General features: G+C 41.7%; 1 protein-coding gene across 8 annotated transcripts in view; it reads right to left on the reverse strand.

Annotated features, from left to right (window-relative positions):
* HYDIN (HYDIN axonemal central pair apparatus protein) overlaps positions 1-19829 on the reverse strand; it is a 438409-nt gene that overhangs the window by 37885 nt on the left and 380695 nt on the right. For 7 of the 8 annotated variants that reach the window (XM_053211099.1, XM_053211098.1, XM_053211096.1 and 4 more), the window contains 12 exons: positions 18135-18286; positions 17833-18022; positions 14481-14583; positions 13974-14252; positions 12085-12227; positions 9495-9713; positions 6735-6895; positions 4409-4506; positions 3413-3620; positions 2023-2235; positions 1369-1507; positions 99-264 (listed from right to left, as the gene is read on the reverse strand). In XM_053211099.1, coding sequence (XP_053067074.1) covers positions 99-264; positions 1369-1507; positions 2023-2235; positions 3413-3620; positions 4409-4506; positions 6735-6895; positions 9495-9713; positions 12085-12227; positions 13974-14252; positions 14481-14583; positions 17833-18022; positions 18135-18286 — 2071 coding nt within the window. Of the gene's footprint in view, positions 1-98; positions 265-1368; positions 1508-2022; positions 2236-3412; positions 3621-4408; positions 4507-6734; positions 6896-9494; positions 9714-12084; positions 12228-13973; positions 14253-14480; positions 14584-17832; positions 18023-18134; positions 18287-19829 lie in introns of those variants that run through there. The other variant, XM_053211101.1, reaches the window with a different exon arrangement.

Raw genomic sequence — 19829 nt, forward strand, 5'->3', positions numbered from 1 at the left:
ACCCAAGTCTGCTCCCAGAGCTCATTGTGGGGTCAGTCCTACCCCTTACCCTGAGAGGTCATGCCAAGTCTAAACATAAACCAACAGGGAAGCCTTACCAATGAGGAGACAACTGAAGTTGAGATGTGACTTGTCCAGATTGATGAGAGGGTCGGTGGCTTTGCCTACCAGAAGGAAAGGGACTGTGATGTTGTGTTCAGGGATTAAGAAAGTCCAGAAGGCTTCTGTGATGTCCAGATGGAAAGGCGTGAACTGGAAGACAATCTAAGAAGACCATTTGGAAAAGAGTGGTAAAGACATTTGTTTGCATACTCCACATGCCATTGGAGGCTTACTGGTGCTGTGGTTACAATGGTTGGCATTACCAGGTCATCTCTACCTTTCTACTGTCTACCTTTCTACTGTGAAGGCATGTGATTTTGCCTGTTCCAGCAATATCAATGTTTTTTTGCCCTGCCACAGGTCGTCCTAAGGAGGTCTAGCCCGATCACAGCCTCTGATGACTGTGCTGCCATATTTCACACCATGTCTTTGTTTGACATGTAAAAATAGAGAGATTTCAATAGAAATATGGAATTTTGGCTTTTCACAAAAAGTTTGGGAGAACTGGCAACACTGGCAACTTGTCTGTGTGGTGGTCATCTGACAGAGAAGCACTATCGCCAGCTGGTGCTGGTGCTCAGCAGTCCCTATCATTGTCCCCTTGGCTGGCTCCATTCATTTGTGTGACCTTCCTGAAAGCATTTGAATGCATGATTTCTGTTTCATGAATTTATTTCTGCCTCCAAGATTCTCTGCAGAACTTACAGGATACAGGCCCATAGATCTGTTTTGGCCAGTGAGATCACATTTCTTTAGGTATGACTCTACCCTGTACCACTGTGTAAACACGAGGACTATGCTGTGAGACATGACTCACTTTTCTGTTTTACCCTGTGGCCCGACCAAGTAAAAATACATCTGTATCCTTTTACTGCTGTCAGTCCCTCGGGAAAAAATAAGTCTTCAGAGAGTAATCTATGAGTCCTAGAGTCTGCAGGTATTAGTGTCCAGCTCCTCTTTCCTGCTTTAATAATTTCAGTTTTTAAAACTGCAAATACTAGACCTTTTCACTTCTCTACAGCCACCCAAGAGAGCTCAGTTCTGTCTTGTTCATGAGGATTGCCTAACGTATATGCCGCTCAAGAAATACTTGTTGATTGATGCACCCTTAGGCTGTCCTCCCTCACTCTATGGTCTACAGCACACTTGCTATGCAGAAGGGGAGAAGATGATCAATGCCCTGAGTCAAGTGGTCCTGATTCTCTCTCTCTCTCTCTCTCTCCCACACACACACACACACACACACACACACACACACACACATACCTCCGCTTTCTTTTCAGGGTGGATGAAGCCCTTCTCTGTAAGGCATGTGAAGGCTGGAGGGTTCTGGAGACTTTCAGTTTCTTCAGAGATCCAAGAGAAGGAGTAGGTGCTATTAGTTGGGTTCAGGATTGTAAAAGTCCTGGCCAAGGGGGAAGAATTGATAGCAGAGAGTGAAATGGGGCTTGAAGAATTAGAGAAACTTTCTTAGGACCTTCCCTAGCACAGTCCCCCTATCTGGGAATCAGGACTTGTCTGCATACTCTATTACCACAATGAATACTGAACTTGTGAAGTATTGTGAAGAAATAAAAACTGCACTTCATTTGGGGGGGGAGGGGCAAACTATGGCTAGAGTTCTGGACTTGGGAATAATGATATCCAGGGCCCTTCTGTCCCAATGACCGACCCTCTGTGGTTAAGGTGGTGGTCAGGGATTACATTTTTATGTCTTCCATATTTCCCCAGTGTCAAAACTAAGGAGACAAATTCAGCTTCCTTACTATAGACTTCCTTACTATGGACTTCTCTAAAGTCCAACCCCAATATTTCAAGCCTGCTTCTAGGAATTAACCTCACTGACTTCTCTGAATTCTTCCTCTAAGTTCTTTAGAAGGACTCACTGATAAGAACCAATGCAAACCATAAGCAACTTACCGGATATTCTTCCCTCCTATGCCCACGCTGGTGAACTCAATCACCCGGGTGTTTGAATCCAGAGCCGCACCAGAAGGTCCTTGGAGATCTGGGTTGCGCCGATGACCACTGATATAGTCTGAGTGTTTTAGGTCAAAATGGCAGAAGGGCAAAAGGCTCCGCCCTTTTGCTGAAAGGACTGGGCCTTGCTCTCCAGGTGGCAGGTTGGGAATCCTGTGAGGATAAGATTATTCTTATTCATTTTTAGATGAATCACCACTTCCTTAGTTGGTTGGAAATGAATATTATATCCACCAGAACGTGAGCTCCATGAAAGCAGAGACTGGGTCTATCCTGGTCAACAACATAATATAAATGCCTTGAATAGTGCATGATACATAGTAGGTGTTCATTCATGAACTGTTGAGTGGATGAATGCATGAATGGGCTGAGTATGAGGAGGATGAATTCTGGTTCTTTCTCTGTATCTAAGTATGGCCCCAAGTTATTCCCTCCAGCAGTGGTGAGAAATTTTCCCTGCTATAAAACGAGCACAGAGTCTTGCCCTCTGGGCCCTCTCACAGGCATCTAGTGGGGTATGAAAACTGACACAGAAATTCTAAATGAGTATCCTGAGCTCCTTGGAGAAAGTGAACTGGATGTAAGTAGACCTCTAGTCCCAGCACCAAGCTTAGGCCCAGGTGTGGGACGGGTCCCTGCAGTGTGATAGCAGTGGCTCCACAAGGCTTTTATGGCTCACATAGGTCTCTGCCACCCCATACCATATTTTACACAATTCCTCTGTAAGGTAAGTGTTCTGTATGGATCTTTCATGGGAGTGGTTAACACATCATGGACTTGCTAAATGTTATTGGATTGGATTTCTTGAATTGGGTCTGGGCCCTTTCTATTCCTCACCTATGTATCAGGTCCACCACCATGGCTATGTAATGTTTATTGTGCTTATTGTGTGCCAGGTACTGTTCTAAGTCTTCACTTGATTTAACTCACTTAATGTTCATGATTACTGTACAAGGTGGGTATTGTTATTTCCATTTTACATATGAGGAGACCAAGTCTCAGAAAAGGCGTAAGAAAGTTTTCCTAAGTTCATATTTGCCCAAGGACTGGAACCTACCTGTCTGTCAGCCATTCTGTTGCTCAGTGGAATCCTGTGTGTGGCTGGGAAGGGCGTAATAGGCAGGAGGAAGAGTCTAGAGAGTGTTGGTGAGTAATACAAAAGAAAAAATTCTCCTTATCTTCTAAATCCTGGCCTTTCTGAATCTTCCCAATGGGAAATGTGACAATCAGGGGGCTATGGAGGGGCCCGGGGCTGGAAAGAATGGTGGTGCTGGGACAGAAGAGAGGGTAGGAGATGTGGAGTTTTGCTCTGGAGAGCACATCTTCTTACTGGCAGAAGAGATTGCTCTCGAAGTCTCCAACTTCCAGCGGGGAGAATTTCACTTTGAGCTTCTGAGTTTTGCCCACAGGCACAATGCCTGAGGCAGGCTCCACAGAGAAGGGCATGGGGGGAACTTCATTCCAGTGGTCCATGGCGCTGTCCAGAGTACTGACCGTGTGCAGCGTGCCCTGGCTAAATTGGTCTTTTTGAGAAGAACCTGGGGGCAAAACAGAGAGCCAATGATATTCTGTATTTGCAGTGGGAGGGCAGGTGGAAGGCAGCCCACTCACAGGTCCCTCTGTGGGCTCACCTCTTCCACCAGAAATCCTTAGCTTTGGGCACTAAGGGTAAGGGATTGGCTCATATTTCTCACAGGAGACTCATGAAAAATACTTCTATTAATTCTATAAATTTTTCAAAGTTGTTTCCTTTTGGCTCAGGGGGTGGGCCAAAGAGAGGTCTGTGGGTCTTCTGCCTCAAGAATAACGGGCTGTGAATATAATTTTTTGGAGAATCATTGTTTGAAAGTAGGGGTTCACAATCTGGGGGCCCATTTGAAAGGTCTGCGAATCTCCAAAACTGCAACAACAGCAATGAATATTTGTCCACCAAGTGTTGAGTCTTTTTCCAAGTGCTTCATATATATCACATTCGGTATGGGTGTGTATTTTCCAGGGAGAAAGTTCATAGTTTTCATCAGTTTCTGCAAGGGTCTGTAATCTCCCAAGAGGTTAAGGCCTAAAAGACAAGATTCCTAGGGGTCAGTGACTGGGGTGCTGGCCTAATGGAGGGCCAGGCTCTAGGCTCCAGGCTCCAGGAGGACAGAGGTCAGCTCTTGAGTTTCTCAGGCCTGTTTGGCTCTGCAGACACCATGAAACATTTGCTCTGCTTCTCCTTGGCTACTGAGGGAGCTGTTGGACCAGTGCTCATTTCTCCATGAACAAGGCTCTCCTACTAACTGGGGACTCGGTTCAAGCCCTGGAGTTTTCCTATCATTGTGTTTACCTTGGTTATCTGGCATTGCAAAGCTGACAGCCTTTGCAGTCTCTTCTGAGACCCAATTGAATTCCAGCTGCACATTTCCTGAATTAGTCAGTTCAAACCTGCAGACAGATCAGAGAATGGATTTGAGAAATGTGCTGTCGATGATTTTTTTCCTGTCTACACATCATCTAAACTGTTACTTTGTCACTGTGTTTCTTAAACATTTCTTCAAAAGGCAAGTTTTAAGCATTCTGTCTGACATCATGCATTTGCTGTGCTAGTTATATCTCCTTCTAAAACACTATTTACTATTAAAAGTAAAAATATTCAAATGTTTAGCACTTTAAATCATCTGGCACAGTACCAGCACCCTATGCAATGAGCTCTCAGCATGAGTTTGCTGTAATTCTGAAAAATTCCCATGAGAGAGGAATCAAAATGTGTTTTCTATGACAGCACTTTCTTTAGGTGCAAATTCCAGTCCCTCCCTTACTGAAACATCTCCCACTGGAAACAATGTCCCTGTGGTCGGAAGCCATTTGACCCCTGCCTGAAATTCCTTCATTGACTGAGACTTGTCTCAAATTCTGAATGAGTAGAGACTTTTCTTGCCTCAAGTTTCCCTGCATATAAGACAAGAACCAGGAAATAGAAGCTTTTTCTGGAATCATTTTTAAACTTGATCGCAATCACAGCAGAAGGATGAGGCCTTGATACAGGAAAATGATTATGTTAGAGAAGAAAACACAAATGTCTAATTTTAGTGAAGTAGTTGGAGTTGAGTTTGGAGGGGGGTGTAGGTCTAGGGGAGGGTGTAAGGATCAGATCTCCACTATTTGATCCAGGCAGACTGTGCAGGTATGCCCAAAGTCAAGTGCTTTGACCTCAGGGCTTATGTTTATTGTGTAAAAGTATGAGCACTGGCCACTATCCTAAAGACAATATTTATAAAGTGGAGAAATCTTGGTGGTACAGAATACTCTTGACAAAAAAGTTCTTAGTTCAGACTGGAGTTGGCAAACTTTTTTTTTTGTTGTTGTTGCAAAGGGCAACACAGCATATGTTTTTTGGCTTTGCATACCATCGGTGTTTGTAGTAACTACTCACTCTGCTGTTGTAGTATCAAAGCAGCCATAGACAACACATAAATGAATTTATGTGGCTGTGGGTCAAAAGAAACTTTATTTACAACAATAGGCAGCTGGTTGGATTTGGTCCTCGGGCCATAGTTTGCCAACCCCAGCTTTAAGTGAAATGGCTATCAACAGAAGGTACCACTTCCTCCCTTATTTCTTTTGGTTCTATGATACTTTGAAAACTTAAAAGTGTAACAAATGCAAACTGAGTTGAACAAGTTAGTTACCAATTTTTACAAAGTTGAAATGTCAGTGGTTTACATTTTTGTGCTCATAATTCTCAAAGAATGGTCTTTCTCTGTCTTTGCATATGCCGCTTTCTCTGTCTAGAAGGCCCCTTTTTTCTCACTTCTTCACCTGGCTATCTCCTAATCATCCTGTAGAATGGGCACTGCTTCATCTGGGAAGTATTCCCTGATATTCCATCTGCTTTAGGTACTCTCACAGCATACACAGGACACCATACTGCAACCACCTATTTTCACCCATTCCCCCCATGAGCTCTTTAAGAGGGGGACCCATGACATCCTTATATTCTTGTATGTGAGTTAACATAACCCTTTTCCTTCTAAGGACAATTTTGACTTTGAATAAATTTTCTAGCTGTTTCCCTGGAAACCTGATAAAGGAGAAATATCAGCTGTATTATTAGGCAACATTGTTTAGAGTTAACATGACCCCTAATTGGTAAATTGCATCTGGTCTTGAGGGAATTATGATTCCCTGGAGGGAAGCTATAGCTTTGGGGTTCTGTGAGTGTAGTGACTCTTGTAATTGGGCATGTCTCTTATAAGGATCATGGAAGCTATACCTATGGGGTGCTTATGAGGAGTATTGGCTTCTGTTGACTGTGGGGCTTCTGAGCTAAGATGGACCCATTCCTACTAGTGTGGATATTGTCACCTGGAGTTGGGGAGAAAAGAATGGTTACTGGGTGGTGGTGTGGACTGCTTCAAGGACCATCCCTACTGAAGCTGATGGCCGGATGCTGCCCTCCTGGTGGACTGTGTTTCCTGGCCTATATCTTGATTTCAGGTGTGAACTTTAATAGCTCTGTGGATCTGAATGTTTCACTGCATCCCTAGAGTTCCTCTGGTGCATGCTACATAGCTATGATGCCTGGTATATGCTGTCATAAACATTGAAGAAGTATTTGATAAAGGAATAGAAAGAACTTCTCTGTGAGTGCTGGGGGGCTTTCAAAGACTCACTCAAATACTCGGGTCTGGTAAACCAGTGTTTCTTTAAAGTGCACATTGCTTGTTTCGCATTGATATGAAGCAAAATTCACATTGGCACTGATCTGAAGATGCAGTTCTCGGTAGTTTTCTTCTACTACTGAGTGAACAGGCTCAGGATCCGTCTCTATCACCTGTAACAAAGGCAGAGCTAGCTGACTCACAAGAATAAAGGGGTGGGCGGTAACAGTATTTTACCCATGCAAATTAACACCAACTTACAGAATAAATGATTCCAGTTCCAGAATAAATGATTAAGGTAAACCTAAAATGATTCCTATATGGGAAAGGAAACAAATTACTAAGAGCATCAGGACTACAGAGAATATTAGTTTGGGGGTTAGATGGACTATAAAGAAGGTAGAGGAAAGGAAATAATAAAATTAGGGACAGATATTAATGAAAGAGAAAATAAATTGAGAACAGAGAGGGCTAATAAAGCCAAATGATGTTTATGTGGAATGACTTAAAAAGTCTTCAGGGCGATGGATCAAGAAAAAAATGAGTAAATAAAAATAACTGATATCAAAAATTAAAAAGAGGACACTACCACTGATCCTATAGATTTAAACAGATGATAAGAAAACATTATAAATAACTTTATGAAAATACATATGAAAACTTAGTTGAAGGGCAAATTCATAGAACAATAACTTAATAAAATTGACTCAAGAAAAAATAAAAAACCTGAGAAGTCCTAATAGTAGTAAAGAAACTAAATGGAAGTAAAAAAAAAAAAGTTAAAAAAGACCTAAATAAATATACAGATAAAACTCACTAATAGAAAGGACAAATTAATATTGTAAAATTGTTAATCCTTCCTAAACGGACTTACAGATACAATCCAATTCCAATCAAGTTTCAGTCAGGGTTTCCACAGAACTTGGTAAGTGGATTCCAAAATTAGATAGAAAAATAAAGGACCAAGAATAATGAAAATACTTCAGAACAAAACAGTATGGGAGAGGGACTTCCCTTGGAAATATCAAGACTGATTATGAAGCTATGGAAATTAAGGCAAGGTAAAACTGGCATAGGGATAGACAAAGTGACAATGAAGTGGAATACTGAGACAAGAAACATACCAGGCATATATGAAATTTAGATGATAAGGGAGTCATGGCAGATCACTAGGAAACAGAAGGGCTAAACAAAAAAGGGATTTGGCCAGGTCATGGAAAACCATTAAATTGGATCCTTGCCTCATACCATACATAAAATCCAGGTGGGCCAAGAGCTTAAATACAAAAAGCAAAATTCTTAAAGCTAAAAAAAAAAAAAAGAATATTTTTCTTCCCTGGTAGAGAAGGGTTTTAAAAAGAAGACACACACACACACACAAAATATGTAAAAGATGAGATTAATAAATTTTGCTATATTAAAAATAAGAATATTTTTTGTTCATCAAAAGATACATCAAAGAAAGTGAAAAGATAAGCTTTAATTTTGGTGAAGACATTTGGAGTCATAATAGGAAGGAATAGTAAACTTTATCAAAAATAAAATAACTCATACAAAGAACAGGCATCATAATTGAAAACTAGGCAAAAGGCATATAAGAGATGACTAGTAAGGCCATGAAGTCATTCATATTCATCTTTACCAGTGGTTAGGGAAATGCAAAGTAGATCCCAAATTAGACCATTTCCCATTCATTTAAGTGAAAAAAAAATCAAGAAGTCTGGCAATGCCAAGTTGTGTAGAGAATGTGGATCAGTAAGATCCCTCTGCCAATAGGAGTGTGCATAGGTACAGTGACTTTGGAGAACACGGGCATTATCTTGGAAAGCTGAAATTCACATATCTTATGACTCAGCAATTCCACTTCTAGGAATATAAACTTTTGCAATTGAACACCATTTGACATGAATAATAGTGTTCACAGCAACATTGTACACAATGGAAAACACCAAATAATTTTCAAAAGAAGAACGGATGATAAGTAATAATGGAATTTTATATAGCAGTGAAATGGGTACACTATACCCACATGAAACAATATGGATCACAGGCAGTAACCGTTTTTTAAAAACTAAAAGTTAGAAACTACAACAAAACGGTATGCCTTTTAGAATGAGCACTGGGTGTTGTATAGAAGCCAATCTGACAATAAATGATATTTAAAAAATAGAATGTATAGGTTGAAAAAGAAAGAAAAACTAAAAATCAAGGGAATGAGTAAACAAGATTCAGGATTGTGATTATGTCTAAGAGGGAAGCAGGGGGATGGAATGGGTGAGAAGCACACAGGTAATTCATGTTCTACTTCCTACACCGAGTGTGAGTTCATCTCTGTTTATTACATTATTAAAAGAAACCAGCCAAAGACTAATTGAAAGAGGGACACGCATGGACCAAAGATGAGATTCTGTCATGAACCAAAGATTATAACTAATCAAATTCTGGACACAGACAGAAAAAGGGAATAGCTGAAAGTCTAACCCTGATGCTGTTGATGGTGAGAGAACTTGCTCCATGAGGCATCCAGACTTAAACTAAAGCGGTTTGGGTCAAGATGTGTGGGCTGCATGGCTGGCAGGTGGCATGCTTGCCAGTTCAGTTTGTTACTTCTGAAATCAAGGTCAAACCAAGGTCATGCAGAATGGGAAACAAACTTTTCTTTTTTTTTTTGTTCCATGAAGGAAGGAAATGATGAGACACTGAACCGGAGAGCAGCAGGCACCACCAGCCACGGCAGTCCTGGTCAGATTTGTACCTGATGTCCCCCCTCACCTTTCGTTTTGCAGCGAAAGAACCGGGTGTGTTTCTGAGCACATCCACCCACTTGACTGTGCGCATGCGGTCATCCCAATCAGGGACCTGGTCTGCAGGGAGCTGAAACGTGATTCTGGAGAGCTTGCACTTGACCCCCATCTTCTTCAGATTGATGGGCACTTCGGACTTCATGGTCACTACTATGTCCTTAGCACACCCAGGGTGAAGGTGGCCGATCTGCGGAAGAGCCCGATATTAGTATTTTTGGGAATCTGAGCTTGAGGACTTTTTATACCTGATGGTGACATTCCAGAGAAGGGGTAGAGCCAAAAATCTTGGCAAAAAATGCATCATTCACACCTGTATGTGTAGATTGTCTTAAATATCTACAAGAGATTCTTAGATAGAAATATAATAGTAAAGGCAGCTAATATTTATTAAACTGTTCCTTGCCTCAGGCACTGTTCTAAACCTTTACACAGTTCTAATCCATTCAACAACACTGTGAGATGTACAGCTATTACTCCTATTTTACAGGCAAGGAAACTTGCAACTGGCTCGTGGCCATACCATGAATATTGGAAAAGCTGGATTCAGACCCAGACAATATGGCTCCAGGTACCACACTCATAACTACCTGTGCTTCTTCATCAATATGACCTATACGAATTATAGACCAATGTACACAGTACATTAGCAGTTCTCAGAATGTGGTCTGGTGACCCTTGGAATCCCTAAGACCCTTTCAGGAGTTCACAAGGTCAGATCTACTTTCATCCATCATAATACTAAGATGTTATTTGACTTTTTTATTCTTATTTTCTCATGAGTACACAATGGAGCTTTATAGAGATTACATGACATATGATATTGAAACAGATCAAATGGAGAAGCAAATAGTAGAATCTAGCTATCTTCTATGAAGCCAGGTATTAAAGACATTTATAAAACTGCAGAATAATGCCACTCTTCTTACTCATTTTTTATTTTGAAAAATATAGCTATTTTCATTAAAATATGATATTTATATTAACATTAAAGGGCTTATTATTTAAAAATGAATAAATACATGTTTTTAGATATTCTCAGTTTTAATTTCTTAGAAAATTTTTTTTTAAGTTTATTCATTTTTGAGAGAGACAGAGCATGAGCAGGAGAGGGGCAGAGAGAGAGAGGTAGACACAGAATCCGAAGCAGGCTCCAGGCTCTGAGCTGTCAGCACAGAGCCCGATGCGAGGCTCGAACTTACGAACTAAGAAATCATGATCCGAGCCGAAGTCAGACACTCGATCGACTGAGCCACTCAGGCGCCCCCTCTCAGTTTTAATTTCTAATGTGGTAAACGTCAATAGACATAAGTCACATAAATAACAGCTTTTTGGGGTTCCTTAATAATGTTTAATAAGGTAAAGAAGTCTTAAAACCAGAAGGCTGAGATTCCCTGAAGTATACCAGATAAATGGGAAATCTAGTTTGGTTTAAGGCATAAAATAATTTATGATTTATCATATACAAACACACACATGTGTGTGTGTATATATATATATATATATATATATATATATATATATATATATAATAGTCCTATCATGTTTCTGACAGATAAAAATATCTCTCCTTCCTCTGGAAAGTGAAGGGTGAATAAAACTTAGTATTTCCCAGGCCACAAATGTGTGTGTGTGTGCGTGTGTGTGTGTGTGTGTGTGGTGAGGTGTATATGCATGTGTGTGTGGGGGGGGTGGGTGGGTGTATATAAATGGACTGTCTGAAGCTTATCTCTGTCTACTTTAACTGACACTTTACATCCCTCTAGGAAGCAAAACTTCCTGATGGCACTCAAAGATTTAAAGGTGACAAAGTAGGGTCCCCAACTTTCCTTGCTCTATCCCCCTAGAGTTCTATGCTTGAACAGCCTTGGTGACTGAAACTGGGCAGCAGGCAGTGGATATATCTGGGTATATGAATTGTCCTGGGAACTCAGCAGCAAACTGTCTATGAAAAGCATCAGGTAGCCAGAGGCTAGGATCTGCTACCACATTGTCTTAGGCCTTGTGTGACGTTGAGCTTTGGCCAGCAATTCATAAAATGTGTGCTGTGAGATGCTGAAAGGGATTCCAGGTAAAATAAAGTTAACTAGATTTTAGTATGCTGAGTGAGAAAGAGAAAGATGTAATTTGCAAATGTGCTAAATCTCAGTTGTCCACAGAACCCACTACCCCCATCTTAGCTTTCAGTGAGCCACTTTGGCAGGCCTAATGCTCTAACGAACATATACCTTCGGGGACACAGGTCTACAATCTGGGATAGGAAGACCCTAGCCCCTATCCCTATCCACTCTGGGACCTATTTCATCCATAGAGACTTGCATGGAATTCCTCAACTTCAGCCTAGCGACAGTCTCATCAGACCTCATTCTCTGTTCTTAGACCAGAGGGGACACGAACTGTGTCCTCTGGTACCTGGTCTGAGTAACGGATGGTTCCTGGGCTGTTTCTCAGCTTGAGAGCCATCCATCTCATCCCACACGTTCATGAATATAGACTGACAGTCAAATTGGGTTTGGCTCACACCAAGGGAGTCCAGAAAACAGCAGTTGGCTTTCACTTACCTGTGGGGAAAAGCAAACTGTAGCTAAAAGGGGCCATTCAAACCGTATGACATTCGCTTGGCTGTGATTAGTCACTGTGAAGCTCACATTATAGCTGTTTCCGATGTGGCAATCTCCAAACTGGATGTGGTCCACCAGAGCAGCTATGGACAGAAACAGAAGGTCTGTGAGTCTTCCCTAGCCTCCTCCCGGGGCTCCCTTTCCTGAGGAGGCAACACTTGAAAGACATGGTGCTTTACCCTCATGCATTCCCCCCCCAACCCCCCCCCCCCCCCCGCAGATGATTATCCTGGAAAAGCTGGAGTCACATAGCATAAACTTTCCCTCCTTGGGAAATCTATTAGTCCATCTACCTGTCCATCTGTCCGTCCGTCCATCCATCCATCCATCCATCCACCCAACCACCTTGGCTCTCACCTTCAAGAGAAAATATAGGTCCCCAACTCCATTTATTTGCTGAAACAATACTATTAAGGGTTAAAATAGGATACAATATAAAACCCCTTGTTAAACTTGAACTATAGATAAATGATGTGTAATTTTTAGTATCGCTATGTCCCATACAATATTTTCAGACACACAAATAAAAAAATTACTCATTTATCTGAAATTAAAATTTAAAATTAAAATTAAAATTAAAAATTAAAACAGGGACTCCTGTTTTCTGATTTTCTAAATGTGGTAACCCTATCATAATTATGAAATCTGATTTCTGAGCTAGGGTTCGCTGCTGGCTCCTGCTTGACCCCTGACAAGAGAGATGTCACCTCGTAGCCACACAGAGGGGTGGAACACCACATAAAGAGGAGTACTGATTTTAAGCCATGTTGTAGAGACTGTCCAATGCTACATTCCAAGATTATAATCAAGCTCCTAGAAAAACTATGAGCATGTGTTTATAACTCACTTCATACCAACTAGCCACACAATTCAGTTGCCTAACAAATGCATTTTGATAATAATGATGAAATAAATTTTCTCCTACCCCAAAGAATATAGTCAGCCAAAAGAAGCTGCAGTGCTTGACAGACAGTGGGGAAGCATGTCTGAGCTTTAGTGTATACAGTGTATACAGAAGTCACCTAGGGATCTCGCTATAATGCAGATTCTGCCTCAGTAGGCCTGAAATGCTGGGGTGGTGTCTGCTTCTAACAAGCTCCCAGGTGCTGCTGATGCTGTTGGTTCTCAGAAAGCGCACTGGGTAGTGAGGCTACTGAGAATGATGTTCTAGACGTGGCACAAATCTACACCTTCTTTAATGAAACAAGCCCATGACTGCTCTTGGAATATCTGGGATACATGGTTCCCATGAAGCAGACCACGCCAATAGGAGACAGCTGAGAGATATGAACAGGGACAACTACAGAGAGATATGTGCTCACATAGCTAATCTGGAATTTGAATTTTGAATTTCACTTTTCAGCTAAACTGGAATTAGCTAAAACTATAAGTCCCTGAGACTCTTGTACTACTCTTTGGAACTGCAGGGCTCAGCACAGTGCCTGGTACATGCATGCTGATGCTCAGTAAATATTCCTCGAGGGAACACGTGACTGAAGGCATTGTCTGAGCCAGGAATGAAGGAACATACAGTAACAAGGAGAAGATGCTTTCCTAAATCCCCAGGAAGCTGGCTGGCCTGTTATTTAAGCCGTGGTGACTGGGTGGCTCAGTTTGGCTTGGGTCATGACCTCACAGTTTGTGTGTTTGAGCCTTGCATTGGGTTTGCAGCTGTCAGCACAGAGCCCACTTCAGATCTTCTGTTCCCCTTTCTCTCTGTCTCTCCCCTGCTCACACCCTCATGCTCAAAAATAAATAAAACAATTTAAAAAATTAAAACAAAAATAAAATAAAATAACCTGAGCCAACGTCATGGCTGTTTTTCTCACCTGTTATCAAGTCTTCCACAGTAGTTTCCTCGATGACCTCAGAGATCTCTGGGGCTTCATGGCTGCTGGAAACCAGCAGCCCATGGATGTTGTCCAAGGTGATGTCATCCTCATAACCCTCTCCCACCATGTGGATGTTCGTCTCCTCATACTGATTGTTGATCACTGACAAGTGGATGATGCCTGTCATTCTCCCAACACTTTGGGACTGGAAAATGACATCAAATCCAGCTGTGTCTCCAGGAAGAACCACCAGGGAGGCCGTGTGAGCTTTCTTTGCTGCCAAGATGAGAGAGAGACATGAAATTTAGAACCAGTTTAAAGGAAGATGTAACCATAAAGATGCTGACTCAAGAGAGGGCAGCTCTAGTGTGGGAAGGAGCCTTACCTGCAGAGGCTATTTATGAGGAGACTGGGCGTCCCACTCTGGCTGGATCCTCATCAGTTTCCTAACAAAACAGCTTCTGAGACCCATTGCCCTCTAGAAGCTATACTCCCCCTACCTACCTTTTGCATGTGGTTTGTTTTCCTCTGTGATGTAGATGTAGGAGGTGGTGGGCCACCCTTTCAGAGAGAAGACTCCTAGTTGGTCCCTCAGGTCAACATGCAGCTGGCAGAAGGAAAACAAGGTTGAGTGGTAAGCTTACAGGCTGCTCATGGGTTTTGAGTCTGGATTGAGATACTGTACTGTTTGGGAAGGCACACTGGTCATTGTGCCCAGTGGTCATGTTTTTGAGTTTCTTATTAAAAGGGAGATAAAATAAGTATTAGATCTGGGGAGGAAAAATGAAAGTTTAGTTCAGCCCTTATTGTCCAAGTAAGGAACTGGAGGTCCAGAGAATACAGGTGACTTTCCAGATTACCCAGCTAAGTAGTATCAAAATGGGGTTGCCGAGGCCTCTGCTATTGACAGAGGCGGCTGTAAAATATATACTAGACTAATAAAATGGAAATGAATACTTGTCATTCTGTGAAGGCTTACATGAATGTGAGTTCCTAAAAATCAGTATCTCCCAGGAACTAATGCATTAGTTACCTGATAGTGTCATATTGAGCAGCCTACCAAGATAAGAAGAAAACCAAAGTGGGCTTTTGATTTACTTGGAGAAAACAGATGTTTTCTAGACCAGTGGAAGCAGTATACCTGCTAAAGCCATGTATCTGCTAAAGCTAAAGCCATATATCTGATTTTGGGTATAAGAAATCAGTATACAGTTTTAGAAGATAGTAATGCTGGTACCATCATAAACACAATTGAACAATATAAGAAATGAGGTAAAAAGAAGAAAGAAATAGTGACACTACGTAGGAAGCTTCTAAGATAAAAAAATAATTTTATGTGTAGATGTAATCTTAGTAAGAAACTATATGGAGGAGTTATATGGGAAAAAATTGACATAAAAAAGATCTAGGTAAATGGATGGGAATTCTAAATGTTGTTCCTGGCAAAGAGCCTAAATACTCTATAAGTAGAAATTCTTCCTGAATAATTCATAGGATTCCCAATTGGATTTTTTGAGGAATATTATAAAATGATGTCTAAAGTGCATCTCAGAGACTAGATTTGTAAAATTTGTTAATAAAACTTAGAAAAATGGGGAGTGGGTGAGCAGGAATTTATTGACCTAGATGATAGAACATTTTATAAAGCCACAATAATGGAAACAATGCAGGGTGATGGTAAACTAGGTAATGTGGACTCAAAACAACAACAAATAAGACAACAACATCAAGAACAATAAATTTTTTAAAGCATCACAGAGCTGAGAAGATAATGAGGAATAACCACACCAAGATCTGGGAGAGCATGGGAATCCAGACAGGCCAGCCTAAATTTATGGACTGTTTTTGACATGGACTCAGTCAGGAAGAGGTATGTGGGAGAATGAGCTGTGCTTTTGATGGCCTGTTGGTACTAAGAGGGCAAAAGTCTTGTGAAAGGTGGGGTGTTTTCTTTGCAGTAGATTGCAACTCCAAAGGACTGCCTGATAGCACCAAAGATAGGCTGGATATAAACCAGGCCTCCCAATGGCAACAATCCTGCTCTGAGTCATATACACAATCCAGAAAATCTCAAGCCCTAAAACCAGCTTTAGGTGATGCCCAGTTTCTAGGGTCCCAATGTACCTGACAGAAGCAAATGAAAATTGTCTTTGAAGAAAAATAACAGCATCCTTAGTCTTATTAGGTCTAAATAACTTTTCAAGTATAATACTCAACACATGATTGAAGATAACCAGGCACACGAGGGGAAAGGACAACATGGGCAAAAATGAGCAGGAATAACAGATATCAGAAACAGACCCACAGGGACTTCAGATTTTGGAATTATCAGGTACAGATGGCAAAATGGTTGTGATCACTATGCTCAAGAAATAAAGCTGAGTCTGCCAATTTCAGCACAAAACTAGAAGTCTTAAGAACTGATTATGCATATTTGAAAAGCAGCCAAAATAGAAATTCTAGAACTGAAAGATATAATAACTTAAGAACTTAATGGAAGGTTTACTAGTGAATTAGACATAGCTAAAGAGAAAGTTAAAGAAATTATCCCAAGAAATTATGCAGAAGGGAGTGGAGAGAAAAATGGATGGAAAGTAAAGATCACATTAAAAATGAAGAAGAAATGGGGGCGCCTGGGTGGCTCAGTCAGTTAAGCGTCCGACTTTGGCTCAGGTCATGATCTCACTGTTCATGAGTTCAAGCACCGCATCAGGCTCTATGCTGACAGCTCAGAGCCTGGAGCCTGCTTTGGATTCTGTGTCTCCCTCTCTCTCTGTCCTTTCCCCACTCATACTGTCTCTCTCTGCCTCTCAAAAAATGAATAAATGCTAAAAAAAATCTTTAAAAAATGAAGAAGAAATGGAGATTTCTCAACACAAGGTGAGAGAATTCACCACACCAGCAGAACTGTGGGGGTATTTCTTCATCAGGTAGCAAAGGATTTCAGATGGAAGGTTGCATATGTAGGAGTGAACAGCAATAAAAAAGATAACTATGTGGATAAATCTAAATAAGCCTTAACTGTATAAACAACAAAACCCAACAATATTAGTCATAACATCTTGTAGGGTTTAAAGTATAGAGGGAATCCAAAGCCTCCCAGAAGTTGTCCCTACTCCATCTTTCTATTTTTATGTTCCACTGTTTGTCTACTATCCCCTGTGTTCTCAAGAAGCTGGGGGCTGACTAGTTCCTGTTTATATATGACACTTTTTTTCCCCCTTCTGTTCCTTTGTCTTTCCAGTCTTCTTTCTCCAGCTGGGATGCACTCACTGTCATACCCCCTTCCTGAAACCTAGTTATCCTGCAATGCCCAGCTTGCATGTCATTTTATAGTGAAATTTTCCTTGATTCCCCTAGATGGGAGAAGATCATTTTTGAAAGTCTTATGGTTCTTTGGATGACACCTACACAGTTTTTCACTTTTTGTTTGTAAAAAAGAAACATAAATTTAACTGCTGAACCAAAGTCCCTTCAGATGTTGAAACTCTCACCCCTAATGAGGTTTCTTTAGTTTCTTCCTTATTAAAAATGCAATGTTCATTACAGAAAAAAAGTGAAGAGTAAGGAAGATACCAAGAACACCATAATCCTCCTACTCAGCTTAGGGTATATCACTGCACACTGCTTCACACGGTAACTATGAGTGTGCTATCTAATCTGCTTTCCTACACTCCTGGAGGGCAGACACCACAGCTGACTGGGCTCTGCATGTCCCATGTCTTACACAGGCTAACATATGAGGAACATCAAAGAAGTCCTCATAGATCAGGGATGGCAGAGTCCTCAACATCAGAAGTCTTTCTTCTGAATCATTCTTTTCCCTTTCCATCCCATACTTCACCTCCAATGGTACCTGGGCAGGGATGGTGCCATTGTTCTTGAGGATGAGAGGCAGCTTCTCTGACTGACCAAGCAGAAGCCTCTTAAAGAGGAGCAAGGGGTTTCCATTTTGGTTGTAGAGAACTGGTCGCACTACCGTCACCCGCGGGAGGTTCCCTTCCCCGACGATATCAAACACAAGGCTTCGGTTCTTGGTCAGATTGCTGCAGGGAACAGCAAGATGGAGGCCTGTCAGCCTGGCATGCCAGGAAGGACATTCCATAGAGGGTGTGGCCTGCAGCCCTGCTGTAAGAGAGGGAGCTGGGGAGCTGGTACCTAGGCAAGCCATCCAAGGTAGCCTCGAAGATACACTGGTAGGTCTGCATGGTCTGCGGGGTAAAGGTCACCGTGGCAAAGGCATGTGAGCGGCTGGCAACACACATCTTATTGGGTTCCACATCAAAAATGTCAACGATTCGGGCAATGAGCTGGGGAGGGGGAGCAGGGATCAGTGTGTTAGCTACTTTGCATCAAATAAGACTTACTTCTTATCTCTACTGCCCTTGCTGTAAAATCTTCCTCATCCAAACTCTGTGGTAGACATGCTCCATACATTTCGTACATAGTCATGTCCCTAGAAGGAACAGCCTAGATACTCTGGGACCCACTCCTGAGCAATAACTAGCTGGACTTGGCTAGACCTATGATATTTGACTCAAACAGGCGAATTAAACCATATCTCAGATAGTGCCCCCCCCTCCCCCGCCACCTTTTTCTTTCCCTCTCTCTCAAACAAGTTAAGATGCCCAAAGGTCATTGGTGGTTGCTGATGTGGACCTGAATTGGACGCCAGACTAGAGAATAGAACAATGGAGACACCATGAGTGAGTGGCACATGGCCATTGAAAGACAGAGCTTCTGTTGGTCTTCTAAAAGTTGCCTTACAGGTGACAATTCCAGTTCCATAGAGCTCTGGCTACATGGTGTTCTCTGACCTTGGTCTGAGGTCTCTGATTTACTGAAGCAAACCTTGCTTGTTTGGGCCATCCTGGGTTGGTTTCTGCTCCTTGCAACTCAAAGAGCTTTAGCTAGAACAACCTCCCATAGCACTTGATCTGTCTGCATCTTGCGGCTGTGTTTTGGGAAGACTGTAGGGACCCCTGGCAAGGCCTCAGAAGGATTTTTGCATTCTTAATGATGGCAAATGGGATTCAAAACTATTTCCTCTTATTTTTAAGCTGAGGGCACGAAGGCTTCTTTGCTCTTTTCAAGGGATATTATGCAAATTGGGGAAGAGGAGAATATGTATGCAAATGCCCTGTTAAAAACCTATCATTTAGGAATAAGGCTTGCTCACTTTTTATGTTTTTAGTGTGGAATAGAAAGAAAGCTGTCCCTTCATGTCTAAAAAAAGGTCAGAGAGTAATGACTGGATATCATTGGGGCCTGAGAGAAGTCATAAAAGGGATGAGATAGCCTTTCAAACCCTAACCCTCTGTGGTGACAGTTTCCTGAGACAGCACACACTCTTCTCAGCTCTAGACTAGGCCAGCCCTTGAGTTATCTCCCTGCCACCATCACCCATGTGAACAATGCCAGCTCTGGGGCACAAGGACCACCTGGGTCAAAATTTCACCTTTGGGCAGAGAACTAAAGGAGCTGAGGTGAGACCAGACAGTATTTGCAGCACATCTGATCGTCTATTGACTAAGCCTCTCTCTTTGTATCCTTAATTTGCTGCTCTATTGTGAGGAAAAAGGACCTCAGTATGGTCTAACTCAGAGAGGAAAGGAGTTTCAAATCTACAGGCCCTGATATAGGCATTTATTATTTACCTTATATGTGGATGAAGCTTGGCTCTAAACCCAGCCCTGTATCCCTAGGCTTCATTTTTCTAACTATAAAATGAGTATAATAATACAAAGTCTGGTTATACAAACTTTCTGCGAGGAGGAAATGAGGCAATAAATGTAAATAATTTAACACTGTGTCTAGAATGCAGCAGGGGTTAACAATTGTTCATCACTTCAC

The sequence above is a fragment of the Acinonyx jubatus genome, chromosome E2 (assembly GCF_027475565.1).
Source record: "Acinonyx jubatus isolate Ajub_Pintada_27869175 chromosome E2, VMU_Ajub_asm_v1.0, whole genome shotgun sequence".
NCBI classification, from domain to species: Eukaryota; Metazoa; Chordata; class Mammalia; order Carnivora; family Felidae; genus Acinonyx; species Acinonyx jubatus.